This window comes from Canis lupus, chromosome 17, assembly GCF_011100685.1.
Source record: "Canis lupus familiaris isolate Mischka breed German Shepherd chromosome 17, alternate assembly UU_Cfam_GSD_1.0, whole genome shotgun sequence".
Lineage (NCBI taxonomy): Eukaryota > Metazoa > Chordata > Mammalia > Carnivora > Canidae > Canis > Canis lupus.
Window position 1 is genome coordinate 36730582 of NC_049238.1, and position 19667 is coordinate 36750248.

Sequence of the window (19667 nt, forward strand, 5' to 3'; positions counted from 1 at the left end):
TGAGGCCCCTGCCTTTAGGGGGGGTCACCACAGCCAGACCCTGAGAGGCAGGCGGGGCATCCTTCTTTTGTGTTCTAGATGAGGAAATGGAGGCCACCAGAAGTGAGGTAGCAGTCCTGCATACCAGATCTGACTCTTATTTTTATTTTTTCCTGCTAGAGGCTCAACAGCACAGAGCTTTTCTGCTTTCATTGGATCATAGTTCCTATGGTCCCTGGGAGCTTCCAAAAAGAACTTGCAAGGGATCATTCATAAAACAGCCCTGCCTCTGTGTTGTATTGGAGGCCTCTGTCCACTAGAACAGACGGACAGGTAGCTATGGTTACATTACTGATCCTCTCATTGCCAGATGTAGGGTCTTTCTTCCTTGAAACCTACAAGATTTTTTAAAGTGGCCAATTCTCTTTTTAGATACCGCCATGGTATGTTTGGTCTCTCCTGTGTGCTGGACGGGGAGGCAAGCAGCTGTCAGGACCCTTGCCACAGGGCAGGGGCTGGGGAGCTGGGTCTGTACCTGGAGGAAGCCAGAAGCTTGCAGGTTGTAGGGAAATTGTCTTTTCCCTTTTTTTTTTTTTTTTTAAGGGCATTTGCTAGGAGTCAGGAAGAATAACTTTTGGTCCTGGAGAACTCTTGGCCTTCTTCAAGACTTGCCCTCCTATCTTCCCAGCATCTCTTTCTGGGGAACAACACACCCAGTAAGCGTCAGGGCTTATCAAGGCAGCCTCGTTCCATTCCTGTTACCAAATCTCTAGGATTACTCCACTGCAGATCTCACAGCTTACCTAGTAACCTCATTCCAGAAGCTGCAGGAAGCTTCCCTGTGGCTCTGTAGCCTCACCACGTTGTGCTCAACATGAGTCAGCCAAAGAGGCACGTCCTTCTGCGGGACAGAGGCCTTTGGCTCCCGTATGAGAAGTGACTGGAAATGGATTTGCAGTTGGTCTTTACCCGTTTATTAATTTCACTGACATTTACTGAGCACCTACTGTGTGTGTGCCAGATTCTGCTGCGTTGACTCAGGCATGATTCACCTGTGAGTTGTCCCAGCAGGTAGGTTTTTCTTTTGGAGGATTTTAAAGATTTCTTATCCCCAAAGAGATCCTACTCCTTTCCCCTAAAGCATCTGCAATCCCTTTCAGCACAATAAAGTAAGTTGATATTTTAAGAGAGCTATAAAGGCATTTATTTGCAATCTGGGAGCACCCATGCACTGGGATGTGAGCTCACTGTGGCTTCCAGCTCACAAAGTGATTAACACTGGGTGCCACGTTGAAGGCTTACTAAAGGAAAGGGGTATAGTGATGGTCTCCCAATAACCAGGGGGCACCGTGAGTGCTCAGAGGGGCTGGCTTCTGCCTGTCTGTCCAGGCCAGCCTGCCGTGGCTGCTGCATGCAGGACGCGGGTGGGATATGTGGGCAGAGCCGCAGCGGCCTGCCTGCTGTCTTCTGGAGTAGGGAGGCTCATCAGGGCCTGAGCTGTGTGGGCAGAGCCAGCACAGCTGAACCAGCACCTTCTTTCCCATCTGTCTAAAACCCCAAGAGCATTTTCACAAATGACACTTGGAACTTATTTTAAAGCGTTTTAGGAGTGGCTCTGAATTTCTAACTAAACAAAATCTAAATCCAACCTGTCCCACCTTTGGCACTTTCACTCAACAAATGCTGGCCATGGGAGACTGCCCGGCCACAGGTAGAGGAGGAGTGGAGAGCTTCTCTGTGTCCCCACAGCCCACAGCACACATTTGGGAAATCCACTTGGTTCTGCCTTCACAGCACAGCCAGCATCTAAGCCGCCTGTCTCTGCTCCCAGTTCCTGCCCTGGTCCACACCAGGCTTCATCTCAGGCTTGTGCCTCCTCCTTCCTGCCTCATACCCGACACCTCGTGCTCAGGCTGCAGCCAGCTGGTGCTGTCAGCATGGAAGTCGGCCACTTCATGCCTCGGCTCAAACCCTCTCTGACTCCCTGATGCCTCTCTGACTTCCTCCCCGACTGTTTTCCCCTTGACTGTAGTCACTGTGCTGCTCCCCTTGACAGTCCTCAGACCTGCCAGGCACAGTCCCACCACAGGCCTTTGCACCAGCTCGTTCCCTCTGTCTTTCGCAGATGTCTGCATAATTATGCCTTCATTTCTTCAACTCTGCCCCAATGAGGCCTACCCTGACCACCACATTCAAGATTGGGCCCCTCCCCTGGTATTCCCAAACTAACTCCCTATCTTTACATGACACTCCCTACATGACACTTACCACTTCTTATCACCCTCTACCATCTGCTTATGGATCTTGGTTATTGATGGTCACACCTGTTAGAAGGGGACTTCCCAAGAGCTGGGTTTTGTCTGTCTTGGTTACTAATTATTCCAAGCACCTGATATAGTGCCTGACACATGATAAGCCACTCAGTAAACAATTTTTCATTCATTCGTTCGTTCAAGAATTATGTATTGGGCACTCACTGTGTGCCAGGCACTGGGCTGGGGCTGGGGCCACATCAAGGGTACAAGGCCAGGTAAAGCCCCTGCCCTCTCGAGCTGCGTTTGGAGGAAGAACACTGACAACAAATACGTCAAGAAGACAACTCCAACAATTACACATACTAAGAAGAAAGCAAAGTCAGCTTATGCGGTAGAGAGTGCCTGGGGAGGTTTTAGTTAAGCGAGGTGGCCAGAGAATACTCTGGGAGGTGGTGGCGTTCGAGTCAAGACCTGAAGAGTGAGAAGGAACCAGAGAGGGGATGTTCTGGGGAAAGAACATTCCAGGCTGAGAAGAGAACAAAAGCCAAGTCCTAGAAGTGGGCCCGACCATGGCCTGTTCAGAAAGCCTAAGAAACCCAGGGTATCTGGAGCTCCTGGGAGGCCGGAGTGGGTGGGCCAGCCGCACCCACTGGTGAGGGTGATGGGTAGGGGTTGTCCCAGCTCTGACCCTCCCACGCTGCCCAGCTCTATATTCAATCCTTGGTGTCTCTGAGGCGCCAGCTCAGCTTTCACTAGTGGGCATGTATCATCCATGCCTAAGAGTACTTTGAGGATTCAATGAGACATAGCATTAAAAATGTGCAGCACTGGGGCATCTGGGTGGTGCAGTCAGTTGAGCGTCCGACTTGTGGTTTTGGCTCAGGTCATGGTCTCAGGATCACGGGATCAGCCCCCAAATCAGGCTCTGCGCTCAGCAGGGAGTCTGCTTGAGACTTTCCTTCCCTCTGTGCCACCCTCCCTCAATCTTTCTCTCTCTCTCTCTCTCTCTCTCAAATAAACAAATAAATCTTAAGAAAGAAATTGTCCAGCGCTGAGCATAGCCTAGAGGAGACACTCAACACAGGAGTACTTCAAGATGAGAAGCCTTGTAACAGAGAGAGATGTTAAGTGACTGTGGGCCTTCGTTTTGTCCTTACAGTGTCCTGCCCTGCTCTGAACGCCCCTCCCGATGGCAGAAAGTTTGGAAGCAAGTACTTAGTGGATCATGAAGTCCATTTTACCTGCAACCCTGGGTTCCAGCTGGTTGGGCCCAGCAGCGTGGTGTGTCTTTCCAACGGCACCTGGTCAGGGGAGCAGCCCCACTGTCAAGGTACAGACTCTTCTTCTCATCTCCCTCGGCTGGACCCGTCGCAGCCCAGCAGCGGTCTGCTGGATAGAAGGGTCATTCCGCAGGACACTTTTTGCCTGATGCCTCCACCATTCCTCAGCTGCAAAATAGTGGCGCACATGTCCAGTGACTTACCTCCATGCCAGGCCTGGGCTGGTCAGCATGAGCTCTGCCAAACCCTCTCACCAGTTTAGTCTTGCTTTGCACATGGAGAAATTGAGGCAGGGAGAGGTGGGAGAACTTGCCCCAGACCACCCAGCTGGGGAACAGGCTAAACTGATTCATTCCCAGACACGCTGACCCCAGAGCCTGTGCTCCTTAACACCTCACTCTGCTCTAGGCTCTGGTGATGGGCTCTTACCGATGTCCTGGGGCTGTAGTTTGCAAGACTATTGATGACCAGTAGGGTTAAGGAAATGCCCAGGTGTCTTTTGTGTCTGCTTTGGGACTTGGGGTAGACAGGCTCCAGGAGAGAGCCTGGATGAGGTGCAGGCATGAAAGCATAAAGCATTCCCTTTCTCTCTGCTCAGCTCACCAGCAGTACTTTCTTAATGTAGAGGAAAATCAGACTTGGCATTCTCTATCAGAAGAGGTTTTTCAAAAGTCTGTGGTCAAGTCATGGATCTTCATCAAGTCATGGATACCAGTCATTTTTAGAGCAGGGCTCATAGGATGTCTACAGGGGCAGAATGTCCATGATTTTAGCCCAAGAGTTGAAAGAGAAATGCACATGTTACATAAATAAGTCTGTTGTCAAGAGCAGTGTAGAGAGATTTGAATACTTGAAAATACAATGGAACATTAGGAAATATATCATCTCAGGGCACCTGGGTGGCTCAGTCACTTACGTGTCTGACTCTTGATTTTGGGTCAGGTCATGATCTCAGGGTCGTGAGATCCAGCTCCTTGTTGGGCTCCATGTTGGGCAATGGAGCCTGCTTAAGAGTCCCTCTCTCCCTCTGCCCCCCCCCCAAGCTCTCCAGAGACAGCTTGTGTGGGTTGACATGCAGAGCCCAGGGCAACCAGAACCCCATTCATGGATTTAAGACTTCCATTTCCCATCTCCTGGGAAAAACAATGGTTTGAAGGTTGATTGCAGGTACCAGCTCTCAGATCTAGCTGGGAACCAGCCAAAAACCATCAACTATGTAACTGGCAAACACAATGGGGGAATACCAGTATCTGGATTTACCCCAAACCTGAAAAATCTCCATCTAGGGTAAGCACCTTATGGGTGACAAACTATGGCAGCAGAGGTGGGAACAGAATGACATCTCATGTCATTGCTTTGGATGTCTTCATTTGTAATTTACAGATTGAGTTACAGACTCAATTTGTTGATTTCTTTCTTGCAGCACACAGGTGCTCCAATGGCTGTATCATCCTCCATGGGATGCCCCCAGCATCTGCCCGGATGGTGGTCAACTCCCCATCACCATAAATGGTGCTGGCAAGGTCCTTTGATTTCCCCTCTGTCTCCAGGGCTATCTCTGGGTTTGGAGTTGGGGGCAGTTGGCTGCATGCTCACTTCCTTTGAACTAAGCACTGCCATGCTGCTCAACACATTTTGCCCATAGGTTTTCTGTCTTGCTCAGGTATTGTCTACGTATTCTGATGTCAGTAGTGATAGGCATTTACAGTGAGCACGATGTGGTTTCACTGAAAACATTAGATCATCAGAGGAGATAGCTGAAAGAATGTGTTTTTAGGCAAATGAGTAAGAAACACCAGAGGGTCAGGACCATAGTTACAAGGAACGGCTTGAGCAAAGGAATACATAGCAGCTTAACAAGGGTAGAACCCCATAATGCTCCCCACAGCCCAGCTCCACCTTAGCAGCTGGCTAGGATGCCTCCCCTGAGGATTCTGAGCACGTCGGCCAGCTTCCCTCTTGAGCTTGCGTGTGTCAGGTCACCCTGTCTCCCTGCAGCAGGACCCCTCTGTGTAAAAGAGCGTCCTACTGTACCATGATTTATGTGCTGTGGTTCTCAAACTGTCAGGTGCTCCAGAGTCACCGAGAAAGCTTGGTAAAAGGCAGGCTCTGAGGCCTCAAAAGACCTACAGAGTTGGGTGAGAGCTTTAGAGATGAGACTTTGGAAAACTACATTTTTATTTTTATTTTTTATTATTTTTTTTGAAAACTACATTTTTAATGTGATTCTGACATTAACTCAATTTTGAGAAACACCAAAGTGGTTCTTGGCCACTGCCAGAGGGAGAAGATATTGAAAGTTTTGAAGCATGGATGCATTCTGGGCCCTCACCAATCAGAATGCTGCCTGCGGCAAGCCAAAGGTAGAGCCACTTCCTGATTGGGCCTGTGTCAGCCCTGACCAGGTGAGACTTACCTGCACGTGCTCACATTCACCTGCACTGACATTTTGGGAAGGCCTTACAAAGATCAGGCCACCCTGCCCCACTGAGAGGTCTACTTTCCTGAGATGTAGAGATCAGACTTTCCCTGGAGGACCAACGCCAAGTGTGGCTGGCAAGCCTGCTGGCCTTCTTCATTGTCCAACATGGTGCACTTCCTGACTCGCACCCTTGAACTTACCACCTTATACCAGATTTGCCATGCATTCTTTGTCTCCCCTCTCCCTCAGCCTCCTTCCTATTTGTCCTTCTTCCCTGACATCCCTCACCCCCCGCCCCCTGCTGCCTGAGGATTGCTTGGCACTGCCCACACTGGACTTCTACTGGGACCACATTAACTACCTAAAACCCGGGAAAGATTGGCTCAGGGAACGAGGCTGTGGCCATTCCACATGGAGACCCCAGATGGATATTTTTCATCTCTTTAAGTGTAAACTGGTCATGGGAGTTAACCTGTGATCGTGATGGGCCAAAAAGACTCTGATATGTCATAGCCCAGGGGCTCAACCAGCTATGGCACATGACGTCTCCTTGGGTTAGTGGCTCGTCCCTGTGTTGACACTTCTGTCCCTGGCAGGAATTGATTTGACTCATGGATGCTGTCTCCAATAAGAGCCTCAAAGGGATGCCACCCAAGCCTGTCAAGAGGGAGAAGCAGAACTTCAATCTGCTGTTTGGTGACCTCTTGTAACAGTGTTAACAGTGTGGGCAGGACATGGGCTGGGGTTCAGCAATCCAGTGACCACACACACACCACACCTCAGATGGCCCTAGAATCTTAGCTACACATGCACCCGCTTCATTTTCCATATCCGCAGTCTTGTGGTCATTGTGTTGTGACCACAGAGAGAAAAGAATCTTAATCATAGGGGATTCATTTCAAGAACCAAAATGTCAGTGACAGTGAAAGATTTAGCAGCTCTATAATACTTGCCCCCACCCCATCCACAGCCAGCTGCTTGGAAAGAAGGTGATGAACCCAACTTGGCATGGAAGGAAATTGCACATAATCCTGCCATTAGAAAGCCCTGTGGGCAGAGAGGTAGGCTCCAGAGCTCCAGAATGGAAAGCAGCCATTTGGCTCCCTGGATTATTTCCCTTTTTCCCCTTCTTTCTCGGAAGGGTATGTTTTTAAGATCTGAAGCTTTCTGCACTGGGAGAACCATAGCCACAGGCCTTGTTGCTTTGACAACACTGGTAACCAAAGAAAAAACTTGAGAGAAATAAATAACTTTTCCCCTTATTTCCATGCTAGGAAAAAAGAATTGTTTGGGGCAGTCACCTCTTCCCCTCTTCCCCCCCCCTTTTAACCTTTATTCATTCGTTTTAACCTTTCATTCATTCAACCAATTTTCATTGAGCAACAGCAATGCACAAAAGATTGCTAGAGATTCACACTGAATCTAAGAGACACGGCCAACCTTGGGGGGGAGGTGCTCACCTGCGAAGGTGGAAGCAAGCAAAACAGATGGGCAAATACAAAGGTTAAATGGGGGTTTGTGGTCAGTGCCTTGAAGGGATCTAAGAAGGGGCTGAGAACATGATGAGGGTGGGAACACAGGAGGGCCTCTCTGAGGCTGCTGTGGGTATGCAGAGATGTGGAAGGGTGTGTGGGGTCCAGTCACATGATGAGCAGGGTGTGGGGTGGCAGGGGAAGATGCTGTTTCAAGAAGAGGGAATAACAGGTGCAAGGAAGCCCTCAGGAAGGGAAGAACTTGGCATGCTTGAGGAAACAAAGAAAGAAGGTATAGAGCCTTGCTCCCGGAGCAGGTGTGAGCTGAGCGTGAGCAAGGAGAGTGGGGGAACACACAGGCCAGCCCTTGCAGCCTTGGAGGCCGTGCGGGAGGCGGGGTTGTAGTCAGAGCACAATAAACAGGTGTAGGATAGACATGTGGTAATTGGACTTGTGTGTTGCTGCTGCGTAGAAAGTGCGCTAGAGAGGATAGGAATGGAGTTGGGAGACCACGTGGGAGCTGCTGAAGTCCAGGGGAGAGAGGAGGTTGAGAGCAAACCTAGAGACAGAACTGATGGAACTTACCACGACCCCATGTGGGCCATCTACATGGAAGAGAAGTCAAGGCTCCCCGACTCCGCTTGAATGTTGGAGTGCATGGTGTCATTTATAGAGATAATGCAGACTGAGCAACCAGTGGAAATTTGTTTTTAAGCAACCTGTGGGGGGGGGTCACTGATCAGAATACCATCAAGCATCAGAATACCATCAGGAGACCCTCAGGCAGAACACCCCGTTACCAATCCCAGTGAGGACGCTGGGCACTTCTGGCCACTGCATCTTAGTAGTGGAGCCACCGAGGGAAACACAGCACGGTCAGGCACCGGATGGAACAACATGTGGCTCATGTAGGGAGGAGACAGAGCAAGATCTGCCTCAGAAGTGCCGGTTCAGGGTGGCCAGCAGGTGTCTCTCAGCAGCTGACACGGGCAATCCCTAGGTGTGTACCCCTCTCCAACCCCTTCCCATGGAGTCTGAATGTTTGGAAGCTCAGGGTCATTGACATGCACATGTGAGCAGAACCAAAGAACACTCGTTGAGCATGAACCAGGGAAAGGAAGCTCTCCCAAGAGGTGCAGAGGCCACAGCGGCTTGGGATCTTTAGCACATGTTAAGGAAGCGTTCCAGGCCCAAGGCCCATTCTCATTCAGCCAAATGGGGCTCCAAAGACCACGTGCCTGAGGCTGGCTCTCCCGACAGAGAAGTCAGGTGGACAGGCGGACAGTGGGAGATACACACTTGGGAGTTACTAGCACAATGATGGGATTGAAATTCACAGACCGTGGTTAAGAGCAAGGGTGAGGAGAGTAGAGACAGAAAGGAAGTGGCTCAGGACCTGAAGAGCACTGAAAGGTCAGATGGAGAGGGAGGGCCCAGCAGACAGGAGAAGCCCACCGAGGCCCGAGCCCCCAGGATACTGGAAAAGCAAGGCTGTAGCAGTGGATCAAGGGCTTGGAAGGGTATTTTGCAGTCAGATTAGAGCACACACACTTCGCTCAACTGCTGCATATGAGGCCTTTTCTCAGAGATCTTTAAAAAAGGATTTGAGTAGGGGCTCCTGGGGGTCTCAGTGGTTGAGTGCCTGCCTTCAGCCCAGGGCGTGGCCCTGGAGTCCTGGGATGGAGTCCCATCAGGCTCCCTGCTCAGCGGTAAGTTTGCTTCTCCCTCTCCCTCTGATCGTGCTCTCACTTCATCTCAAATAAAAATCTTTACCAAAAAAAAGTGGGGGGCACCTGGGTGGCTTAGTGGTTGAGTGTCTGCTTTGGCTCAGGTCATGATCTGGGGGTCCGGGGATCAAGTTCCCCATCGGGCTCCCCACAGGGAGCCTGCTTCTCCCTCTGCCTATGTGCTGTGTCTCTCACGAATGAATTAAAAAATCTTAAAAAAAAAAAAAAAGATTTGAGTAGACAGCTTCCTTTGCTACAGTAGCCACTTAGTAGTTACTAAGAGACCAGCTGGCTAATTTACCCAATGGTGGAATGAACAAATAAGGGATTATGTTTAAAAACCTGTGAATTTCCTTGCAGACTTTTATGTAGGACTGTATATGCAAGTTTAGCATCACCTATGTATAGATATTAACACAAGCAAATCTTCATTAACTCTTCCTTCTAAACAAAACTTTAATGATTATGAAGCACTTCCTTATAAGGGTTATTCTGCACTTTACTGAACTATTCCTTTGCTATATCCAGGTTTTCGTAATCATAAATAATGCTAAAACAAGCAATCTGAAAACAGTATTCACTATGGACAATTTCAACTGCACAAAAGTGGAAAGAAATAGTATCATGATCTGTACATACTCAAATATAGCAAATTCCTTTATTATCTTCAAATATCTCATCAGGGTAAAAATTTCTCCAGTTGTCTCACGTGGTTTTAACACTTTGGTTGAACCAGAATTCATTTAGGTGCCACACTACCATTGGTTGATATGTCTCTTACACTTTTTTTTTTTTTAAGTTTATGGGTTTTTTTCTAATTTCTATCTTATTTTTAGTAGAGAGGGAGAGAAGGGGGAGTGTCAGAGAAACAGAGAGTCTTAAGCAGGCTCCATGCTGGGAGACCTTTGGGTCTCCTTTGTGGAGACCAACAAAGGGCTAGATCCCACGACCCTGAGATCATGACCTGAGCCTAAATCAAGAGTCAGAGGCTTAAATGACTGAGCCACCCAGGCACCCCTCTCTTATGCCTTTTTATAGAAGTTTACCGTCTCCTCTTTTCCCTCCTTTTCCTTCCTCCTGCCACCCCACTTCAATCCCTTGTAGTTTATTTGTTGAAGAAATTGGTTTCTTTTCCACAGCCTTGATTTTGCTAACTGCATCCCTGTGGGGTCATTTAGCGTGATCTTCTGATATCTTTCTCCCTCACCCCAGTTTTATTGACATACAATTGAGATCCAGCACTGTGTTAAGTGTAAAGTGTGCAGCATAATGACCTGACCTACATTTACTGTGAAATGATTACGGCACCAGATTTAGTTACACCATCCATCCTCTCATATAGACATGCAAAAATAAAAAGGAAAAGAAATAGTTTTTCCCTTGTGATGAGAACTTTTAGGATCTACTCTCTTAACAACTTCCCTACACACCAACCCAACAGTGTTAGCTACAGTCACCATGCTGCAATCACAACCCCAGGGCTTACTTATAACTGGAAGTTTGTACCTTTTTGGTCTCTGAATTTCTTATAAACTGGTAGCTAACTCCAGAGGCTTGATGAGATCCAGGTGAAATTTTTGTTTTGTTTGGGCCAGGCAGTAGACACTGCTGCCGGGAAGCCGTGCTGTCTGTCATCCCTCCTTGTGATGCTGTGCCTTGGGGAGCCTCACTGCTGTCCTCATGTGTACATTTCCCCAGCCTGTTCCTGCAGAGGGACTGCGGGCCATTCCCTGAGCTCTTGTCCTTTTGGAGAGTGTACCACTTTCCCACTGGACGCCAATTTGGCTGGACATCAACTATCTCACATCTTCTTTCCCTGAGTATGTTAAATGTGCCTCCATGTCTTCTGTTGCAGCTGGTTCTGGTGCTGCCATCCATAAGTATCTTGGTCTTCTTGCCTGGATGCCCAAAGGATTTTTTTTCTTTTTCTTTGAAATCTAATAATCTTATTAGGATCTGTGCCAGTCCTGGCTTTCCTGGGCCAGTTTTCGCAAGGGCAAGGCGCAGCTTTTCAACACGAAGTCTCAGTTGCTGGAGTGCTCTGCTGGCCCAGAGGAACTCTCAAAACTTTCCAGGACAAAGCCCCGTGTTGAGAAGATTCTCATGAGCCCAACTAAGAAAGTCGGTGCAAATGAAAGAGATGGCCCAGGGAAAAGCAGGAGAGGAGCACAAAAGGGGCAGAGCAGAGAAATCCTGAACCATGGGACCCCTGGGTGGCTCAGCGGCTGAGCGTCTGCCTTTGGCTCAGGGCGTGATCCCAGTTCAGGGATCGAGTTCTGTATCGGGCTCCCCGTGGGGAGCCTGCTTCTCCCTCTGCGTGTGTCTCTCCCTCTCTCTGTGTGTCTCATGAATGAATAAAATCTTAAAAAAAAAAAAATGGAAAGAAAGAAAGAAAAAGAAAAAGAATCCCAAGGCAGACAGTCTGGAAGCTGGACCAGCCAGATAGGAAAAGTTGTTTCCCCTAAACATGAGGAGCAGAAAAGGATTTTTGTCAAATCGCATACAAACTATTATAAGAAAAAAAGAGAATAAAAAGTCTCTACAGACAATGAGGAAATGCCAGAAAGACATGGCCATGAAACAGATGAAAACTATTACCTAATATTGCCAAACAAGCTGAAAGAAATTTGAAAAAGATAAAAACTATGAAAGGACAGCATAAATAAAAACTAGAAAGCTTCAGCAATGAGGTGATTGGAGAAATGGAAAATCTGAAACAAGATGACAGAACACAGGAAAGGATTAGAAATACAAGAGGAAAAGCAGATCGTGCGTGTAAAACACACAGCCTAGCTCCAGGGAAAAAGTAAGTGCTCGCTAAACGGTAGATTAAAACAGAATTATCCTGCATGCTTTTGGCTTGGCAGCCTCTTTACAGCTCTGAAGTCACCCTGCACTGAACTAAATGCCACAGCCTGGGACAGATGTGAACGTGATGACAACTGGACTTCAATGAGGACGCAGATGGGGCACCAGGCCTGGGCGTCAGGCCATGGAAAGCCTCCAACAGTGCACCAAGATAAGAAAGAAAGAGTCTGTGGGGAGCCCGTCTAGAAATAAGAAGCCCGGGCAACAAGATCCAGACAGGGAGATGGACCCCAGGGTCCTGGGGCACCTGTGCATTTCTCTGTCGGGCCGATGACCCCCCCCTCGCACCCCACTACCACCACCCCCAGGTGCAGCTGGACCCCGTCCGTCCCACTGGAGGCCCAGAGGGGAGAGACAATGGAGCTGCTCCTCCCGGGGCCAGACTGCAAGCTGCCAGTGTCGCACTCGTTGGCTCTCTGCCCACCACGTCACAGCCTGTGGTCTGCCCACTCTCAGACTCTGCTGGTGAGCAGCGTTGGGGCTGAATGATGGGCAGAAACGGGAATTTCAAGCTCTGTGGCATTTGTGTGCAGTGTCATTCCAGACACATTCCTGGAACCCGGTCATCTGCGAACAGAACGGATGGGGAGAGCACAAGCAGGCTGAGGTTGCTGAGAAGCTGAAAAGGCTCTGTCCCCAGGGATAAGCAGCATCTGGACGGTCTGGGTCCCTTCACGACAAACAGCAACCATACAATAGTCCGTCTAACATCCCAGCGGTGAGGAGGAGGAAGGGAAGCCGAAGCCCCTGCCAACCCACCCACGGCAGGGCTGCTGTTCTCATCAGGAGCAAAGCACCTTTCTTACCCTTGATAGATACAGCAGGGAAGGACGCTCGTATGCCAACAAGGCGAGGTCTCCAATTTCCTTCCCTGAGATGCTGTGGTCAATTCAGTGAACTGACAAATCTCTCTCTGGTAGAAAGGGCCTGTGCTCTGTGCATTAAGACTGGGCTAAGGATTCCTAGCAAGCAGATGTGGCCTGAGACTTTAAAAGAATTTTTTTTTTCTGATTAGAAAATTTATTGTGGAAAAGCTCATTATGGTAAAACAGAAGAGTACAAAAAAAAAAGTGTAAATAAAGAAAAATTGCCTGGAATCCTACCACACAGAGAGAAATCTATTAAATTTGTATATATATATATATATATATATCTTTCCCACAGGACTGCTATGTGTATGAGCAGAGAATATTTCTCTTTTCTGCCATTGAGGAAATTCAAGAGTCAAAAGGAAGTCTTCCTTGGATGCACAGGAAATGAGCACAGGAGGGCTACTGGGTGGGGATTTGGAGAGACTTCATTTTCCCCTTCTCTGAAAACTGCGGTGGACCATCTCTCCCTCTTATAACTCCCCTGAATTGGGTTCTTATTCAAAGGCTGTTCTTCCCGGGGCGGCTGGTGGCTCAGTCAGCTAAGCATCTGACTCTTGATTTCAGCTCAGGTCATGATCCTCAGGGTTGTGGGATGGAGCCCTGTGTCGGGATCTGTCCTGGGTGTGGCATCTACTTGGGATTCTCTCTCTCCCTCTGCCCCTCCCCCTGTTTGTGCTCAAAATAAATAAATAAAATCTTTTAAAAAAAAGTTGCCCTTCCTGGGTGCTGGCTGCTAAGGGCAGAGTTGAGGGCGACAGTATGGCTTGACTCAAAGGCAGATGTGTCAGGAACTCGGGGAGAGGGACTTTTCTACCCTTTGACCCCTCTGGTTCCCTGATGTGGTTATCTGGGACGGAAGTTAGCTCTTTTGTGTAAGCAAAGTTTTGGTCCTTTTTATGGAAGAAAATGAAGGTAGAGGGATTGCCCCCTAATGTGAAAGCACCCCAGACTGGGGTGCACACGTGGCAGTCTACCCTGTAAATTAGAGAGTGCGTCTGATGGAGCATAGCTGGGTGACAGGCCAGCTCCTGCAGGCAGAGCTCCAGGTGAGCAGAGTGTGTGCCAAAGGGTACGTGGCTTGCCGAATGGTGGGTGGGCTGCAGCTCAGGCCCAGCAGCCCCTCTCCCAGCTCTTGCTGCTCGGGGCAGCAGCGAGGGCAGAGTGGGCGAGCAAAAGCTGAAGTCATCCTGTCATGTGAAGACAGGTAACCCATCTCTGGTTTGGGTTCCTTTTAGAATTAGAACCCACCTACATGTATTTGAAAATTATTCCTTTCCTAGGCATCAGCGGATGCTCCAGCGAGCCTTGTCAGAATGGTGGAACATGTGTAGAAGGAGTCAATGAGTACAAATGCATCTGTCCTCCAGGGAGGACTGGGAGCCGTTGTCAGCACCAGGCCCAGACAGGTATGTGGCTGCTGTGGGGCTGCGGGAGGACGTTCCGCTGCAGAGGGAGGGCAGCCTGATTGTGGGTCACCAGATGCAGATGTGTCAGGACCTTGGTTGCCCACCTGGGGAGAGGGCTCTTTGACTCTTAATTCCTCTGGTTCCCTGACGTGGTTATCTGGGATAGGAGTTAGCTCTTTTGTGTAAGCAGAGTTTTGGTCCTTTTTATGGAAGAAAATGCAGGTAGGGGGATTGCCCCCGCCCCAATATGAAAGCTGGGAATTTGGCCCAAGAGGTTTTGTTGTTCCACCTTCACTTGTTGCACATTTTCTCTGCAGATCGACAGAATGGCTCTTCATTTCAAATGCTTCCCTCACACCCTGTAAAGTCTGTAGTTAGTGAAACTAACCCTCAGAGCTGTGCAACTAGATATTTGACTGATGGTGAGATTATTTTTTCTTTACAGATTTTATTTTTATTATTTATTTGAGAGAGAGAGAAAGCATGAGCAGGCTGAGGGAGAAACAGGTTCCCCACTGAGCAGGGAGTCCCGATGTGGAGCTCCATCCCAGGACCCCGAGATCAGAGACTGAGTGGAAGGCAGACGCTAAACTGACTGAGCCCCAGGCCCCCCTGGTGGTGAGCTTATTATCCACATCTTGAGTCCCAACACATCCCTAGCCAGGTCTAGAGGCTATGAAGTGGCTGTTTTTGCAGATGGCAAGACAATCCAATAAGGAATCTATGAAGGGTCTTACACTGTGCTGTAACCAACATTTCCTATATAAAAAAATCAAATCCTAAAGATGTCCTTTTTCTTTGCCAGAAAATTCTGGCAAAGTCCTGTCTTGTTGTCTGGATTTCTATGTGGAATCTTGGTGTGGGGAGGAGGAATTGGTAGTTAACAGCAGTGTCCAGAAAATAAGAGCTTTGTCAGTACTTGATATTCTTGCATCAGACCCAGTGCAAGGCCAGTTTTAAATACTGCCCCCAGAGATTTGCTGCTTAATTGTCTTGGTTCCATTCAGCTGAGTCAGCCTTGCTGGGAGCTTTCTCAGAAAGAAGCTGCCCTCCCCAGGAGCCCAGAGGCTCCCTGCCAGCCTGCCCCTATCCCCGTGGCTGCTCTCTCTGGAAACAGAGACCAGAGGCAGGGCCTTCTTGACAGCCCCACTGCCTCTCGTCCTACTTACAAACAGGAAGGAAAAAGAAATGGGCCTTCTTTCAACCCAGGTGAGCTGGTACTGGATCCTGAATGTTCTAAACCCTACATGTCAGGGTTTCTGCTGTCAGGACCTTAGGCAGTTGCTCCTCAGGTCCTGGGGGGTACTTTATATATAAAGTATCCCCTTGACAAGAATCTCCCCAGGGAAGGGGAAGAGGGAGTGAGCAGGTGCATCTGAAGCCAGCTTATGTCCTCATGGTCTCCTTGAACAGCTCAGCAAAGGCCAGGGTTCTTGCTCACCCGGTCTCCCAGCCTGGATCCTTCCTTCCCATCGGCTCTGCTCATGTCTGCTCAGCTCTGAGGGGAGCCTCTCTCCAAATACTTTTTTAAATCCATTCACCATTTCCCCCCTATTATAATAGAATATACATACATAAAATTTACCACTTTAACCATTTCAAGTGTACTGGCCAGAGGCATTAAGTGCACTTACCCTGTTCTGCTGCAATAATCCACCTCCACTTTTTCACCTGGCCCTTGAAACAATAATTCCCCATTTCCTCCTCTCCCGGCCTCCTGCTTTCCCAGTCTATGAATCTGACTACTCTGAGAACCTAGCCTCAGTAGAGTCACACAATACATGTCCTCTGGTGTCCTCTTCTGTGTCATTACTTTCACTTCTGATTCCTCTACCATCTCCCCTAACCTTGAGATCTCCAAATCCTTTGAAAACTTTCAAAAACTAATTTTTTTTTCTGATTAGAAAATTGATGTTCCTAGGGTGCCTGGGTGGCTCAGTCGATTAAGCATCTGACTCCGGCCCAGGTCCATGATCCCAGGGTTCTAGGATGGAGCCGGAGTGGAGTCCGTGTCTCTGATCAGTGAGGAGTCTCCTTGTCCCTCTGCCCCTCCTCTTGCTCAGTCTCTCTCTCTCTCTCTCAAATAAATAAATAGGGATGCTTGGGTGGCTCAGTTCACTAAGCAATTGCCTTCAGCTCAGGTCATGATCTTGGGGTCCTCCCCTGGAGCCTCATGGGGTGCCCTGCTCAGTGGGGAGTCTGCTTCTCCCTCTCCCTCTGCTCCTCCCCTGTTCGTGCTCGCTTGCGCTCTCTCTCTCTCAAATAAATAAAATCTTTCAGAAAATAAAATCTTTTTAAAAGAAAATTGATGTTCTTAGTTTAAAAACAAAAAGCTTAGATATTTTAGTAAAGTATAAAAATGACAACAAAAAGACACCCTGCCCCACCCCCTCCAAAGAAAAGTTGTGTTTTACATTCCATAGTTTTAAACTCCGGGGATCACGGTTAGCATTTTGGCGTTTGTTCAGCCTTTGGAAGGGAAAGCGTGGATTTCAGAGCACTGGGGTCCTTCTGTGCGCCGTGGCCGGGCTGCGGGCTCCTGCCAGGTGCTTCTCCCGCCCTCCCGGGGCGCCTGCGGGTGTCCGGTCGCTCACTTGTCTTTCCTTTCCCTACTCCAGAGTAAGCTCTGAGGGGCGCCGCGCCCCGGTCTGGGTTCTCCTCCGGCCCCAGCCCGGCAGGTGCGCTGAGGGTGTCTTCTCCCCGCAGCGGCCCCCGACGGCGGCGTGCCCGGCGACCCCTCGTTCAGCCGCGCGCCGCGCTGCGCGCAGGTGGAGAGGGCGCAGCACTGCAGCTGCGAGGCGGGATTCCAGCTGAGCGGCGCGGCGGGCGGCAGCGTCTGCCAGGGTAGGCGGGAGCTCTGGGGGCGGGGCCGGGCCGGGCCGGGGCGGGGCCGGGAGGGGCGGGGCGGGGGCGAGTCTCCGAAAGCCCCGCCCAGCTCGCCGTCTAGGTAAGCGGCGACCTAAGGGCTGCCGAGACGCAGCTCTGCGCCACCGGCGGTAAGAAGTCAAGGCTGGAGAGAGCGGGGGAGCGCGGGCTGGGCCCGGTGTCAGGAGCCCGCGGGGCCCTCCAGACGGCGCGCACCCGTGTCGAAGGGCCTCGCGCCCCCTGCCGCATCCCGGCTGCAATCCCGCGGGTGGGCGCAGAGAGAGCTGGAGTCCTGGTGCGTCAGGAAGGCCCCTGCGCTGTGCCCGGCAGGAGGACTCCGCCCCGGCCCCCTCTCTACTTCGCTTTGTGGACCCAGCCAACCCCAGCCAACTCCAGCCAGCTCCAGCCAACCTCTCTTGATACCAAAGTGCCTCTGAGAAACACTCACACCAAACGGGCCCAACCCAGAGAACTGGCCAGTTGGGTGCGAACCGCCTCGTTTTACAGCAGCAGAAACGAGACCCTCGTTGATGAGGCCTGTTTCAAGTGGGGCTGGGACCCAGGCTGGTACTCTGGGCTGCCCACCTGATCTGCCAACCTCTGCAGGGTCCCCCGTTAGTCTTCAGCCTTACACGGAGCAACCCATCTGGGGTCTACTACTAGGTCCCTGTCACCCCTCCCTTCAGCCCTCTCGGCCCCTGGCTGGGGAAGAAAGAGGCGTATGCCTGCCATTCTTCTGGGTGCTCTGCTGGGGACAGGGCACTGGGCCCAGCCACTAAGCCACAGTAGCCATCGCCTCGAAGAATTGAGGCACAGCCATCCTGGGTCATGGTTACTGGATGTCCACCTCGTGGCTTCTGGTCATACCGGGCACTTCTGTCTCCAGATGTGAATGAATGTGAGCTCTACGGGCAGGAGGGACGCCCCCGGCTCTGCATGCACACCTGTGTGAACACCCCAGGTTCCTATCGCTGTGCCTGCCCCAGCGGGTACCGGATGCTGGCTGATGGGAAGAGTTGTGAGGGTGAGTGATGCTGCTGTAGAGGCAGGTGGCTGCAGGGCTCGAGGGAGAGCCTGGCTGGTCCCAGACAGTGGCTCCAACACTGGGAAAGAAGGAACAGAAAAGGCAAGGGCTCGTCCATGTGGAATGTGAGAGGAGAGGGGCTTCCCAGTGATGTCCTAGTGGGGCTCTGCTGCAAGGATCCTAGAAGTGGGTAACCTGGGACTGGAGAAGACCCTTCCATCCATCCCCCATTCGTCCACACCTCCATCCATCCCTCCTTCCGTCCCTCCCTCTCTCCATCCATTCATCCATCCTTTCCTCCATCCATTCTTCCATTCCTCCATCCATCCATCCCCCAATCATCCACTCTCCATCCATCTCTCCTTCATCCCTCCCTCCCTCCATCCATCCCCCCTTCCATCTCTCCAACCATCCATCTCTCCTTCTATCCATTCATCCCTTCATCCATCCTTCCATCCCTTCCTCCTTCCATTCATCCATCTCTCCATCCATCCCTCTATCCATCCATCTCCATCCATCCCTCCCTCTATCCATTCATCCCACAAATGCTCAAGAAGGTCCAGGTAGGTTTGTGCAGATTGGGTTCCAGCTGAGGGGAAGGCAGCAGCAGAGAACTCCTACAAAGGAGAGTGGAGACATCTGCATTTGGGGTGGGGTGAGGCTGAGGAGAAAGCCTTTCCACAAGATTTGACTCTTAAGGGGCCTAATAACAGCCATTGAGGGGAGACTCTAGGGCATTTAGGCTGAGGAGGAGGCAGGTCTGAGTGAAGCATTGTGACCTATGACCTGTAACACTCCTGTGTTTTTAGCAGCTCTGTAACGTGTCTACCCTGAGGAAAGACAAGATCTCGGGGAGGGGGGCTCCCCTGCACGGTTCTGCAGCACTTCCACAAGGTCTGGATTTCAAATAGTTAAAGATGACAGGGTTTCCCGTTTGAAAAATAAGTATTGGGTATTTGGAAAGCTCACCACATTCCAATGCCTGTTGGGTTTTTCATGTGGTCATGTGATGGAAGGGACCTTAGGGGATCTTCACCCTTCCTGGGTGTCCCTTATTTCAGATGTTGATGAATGTGTGAGCCCACAGCTCATGTGCCCCCGGGGGACCATGTGCATCAACACCGGTGGAAGCTTCCAGTGCGTTAGCCCAGAATGCCCTGAGGGCAGTGGCAACGTGAGCTACGTGAAGACTTCTCCATTGTGAGTATAGCTAGGGCCATCCACGGCTGGGCACATTTGTCCCTCACCCAGGCCTCCATGGTTGGACCCCCTGGCTGGGCCAGATTCAGAGGTTCTTAGGAGAAGATACAGTTATATCCAAGGAAAGATGGAAGGCAGGGAGCTGGAAGTCGGCTTCTCTGAACTTCCATTTCCCTTTGGTGGTTGCATTTAATGCAATGCTGCTGTGTGCAGCAATAACCCAGTTTGCCCTCATAGGAGTAATGTTCCAAGTGTTCCCTATGGACATGGAGGATGATGGATTATAGCACCTTGGTG

At 50.3% G+C, this 19667-nt stretch overlaps 1 protein-coding gene across 5 annotated transcripts in view; it reads left to right on the forward strand.

Annotated features, from left to right (window-relative positions):
- FBLN7 (fibulin 7) overlaps positions 1-19667 on the forward strand; it is a 48564-nt gene that overhangs the window by 23264 nt on the left and 5633 nt on the right. For 4 of the 5 annotated variants that reach the window (XM_038561457.1, XM_038561458.1, XM_038561460.1 and 1 more), the window contains 6 exons: positions 3394-3564; positions 14156-14281; positions 14599-14703; positions 16988-17125; positions 18033-18170; positions 19232-19370. In XM_038561457.1, coding sequence (XP_038417385.1) covers positions 3394-3564; positions 14156-14281; positions 14599-14703; positions 16988-17125; positions 18033-18170; positions 19232-19370 — 817 coding nt within the window. The remainder of the gene's footprint in view (positions 1-3393; positions 3565-14155; positions 14282-14598; positions 14704-16987; positions 17126-18032; positions 18171-19231; positions 19371-19667) is intronic. The other variant, XM_038561459.1, reaches the window with a different exon arrangement.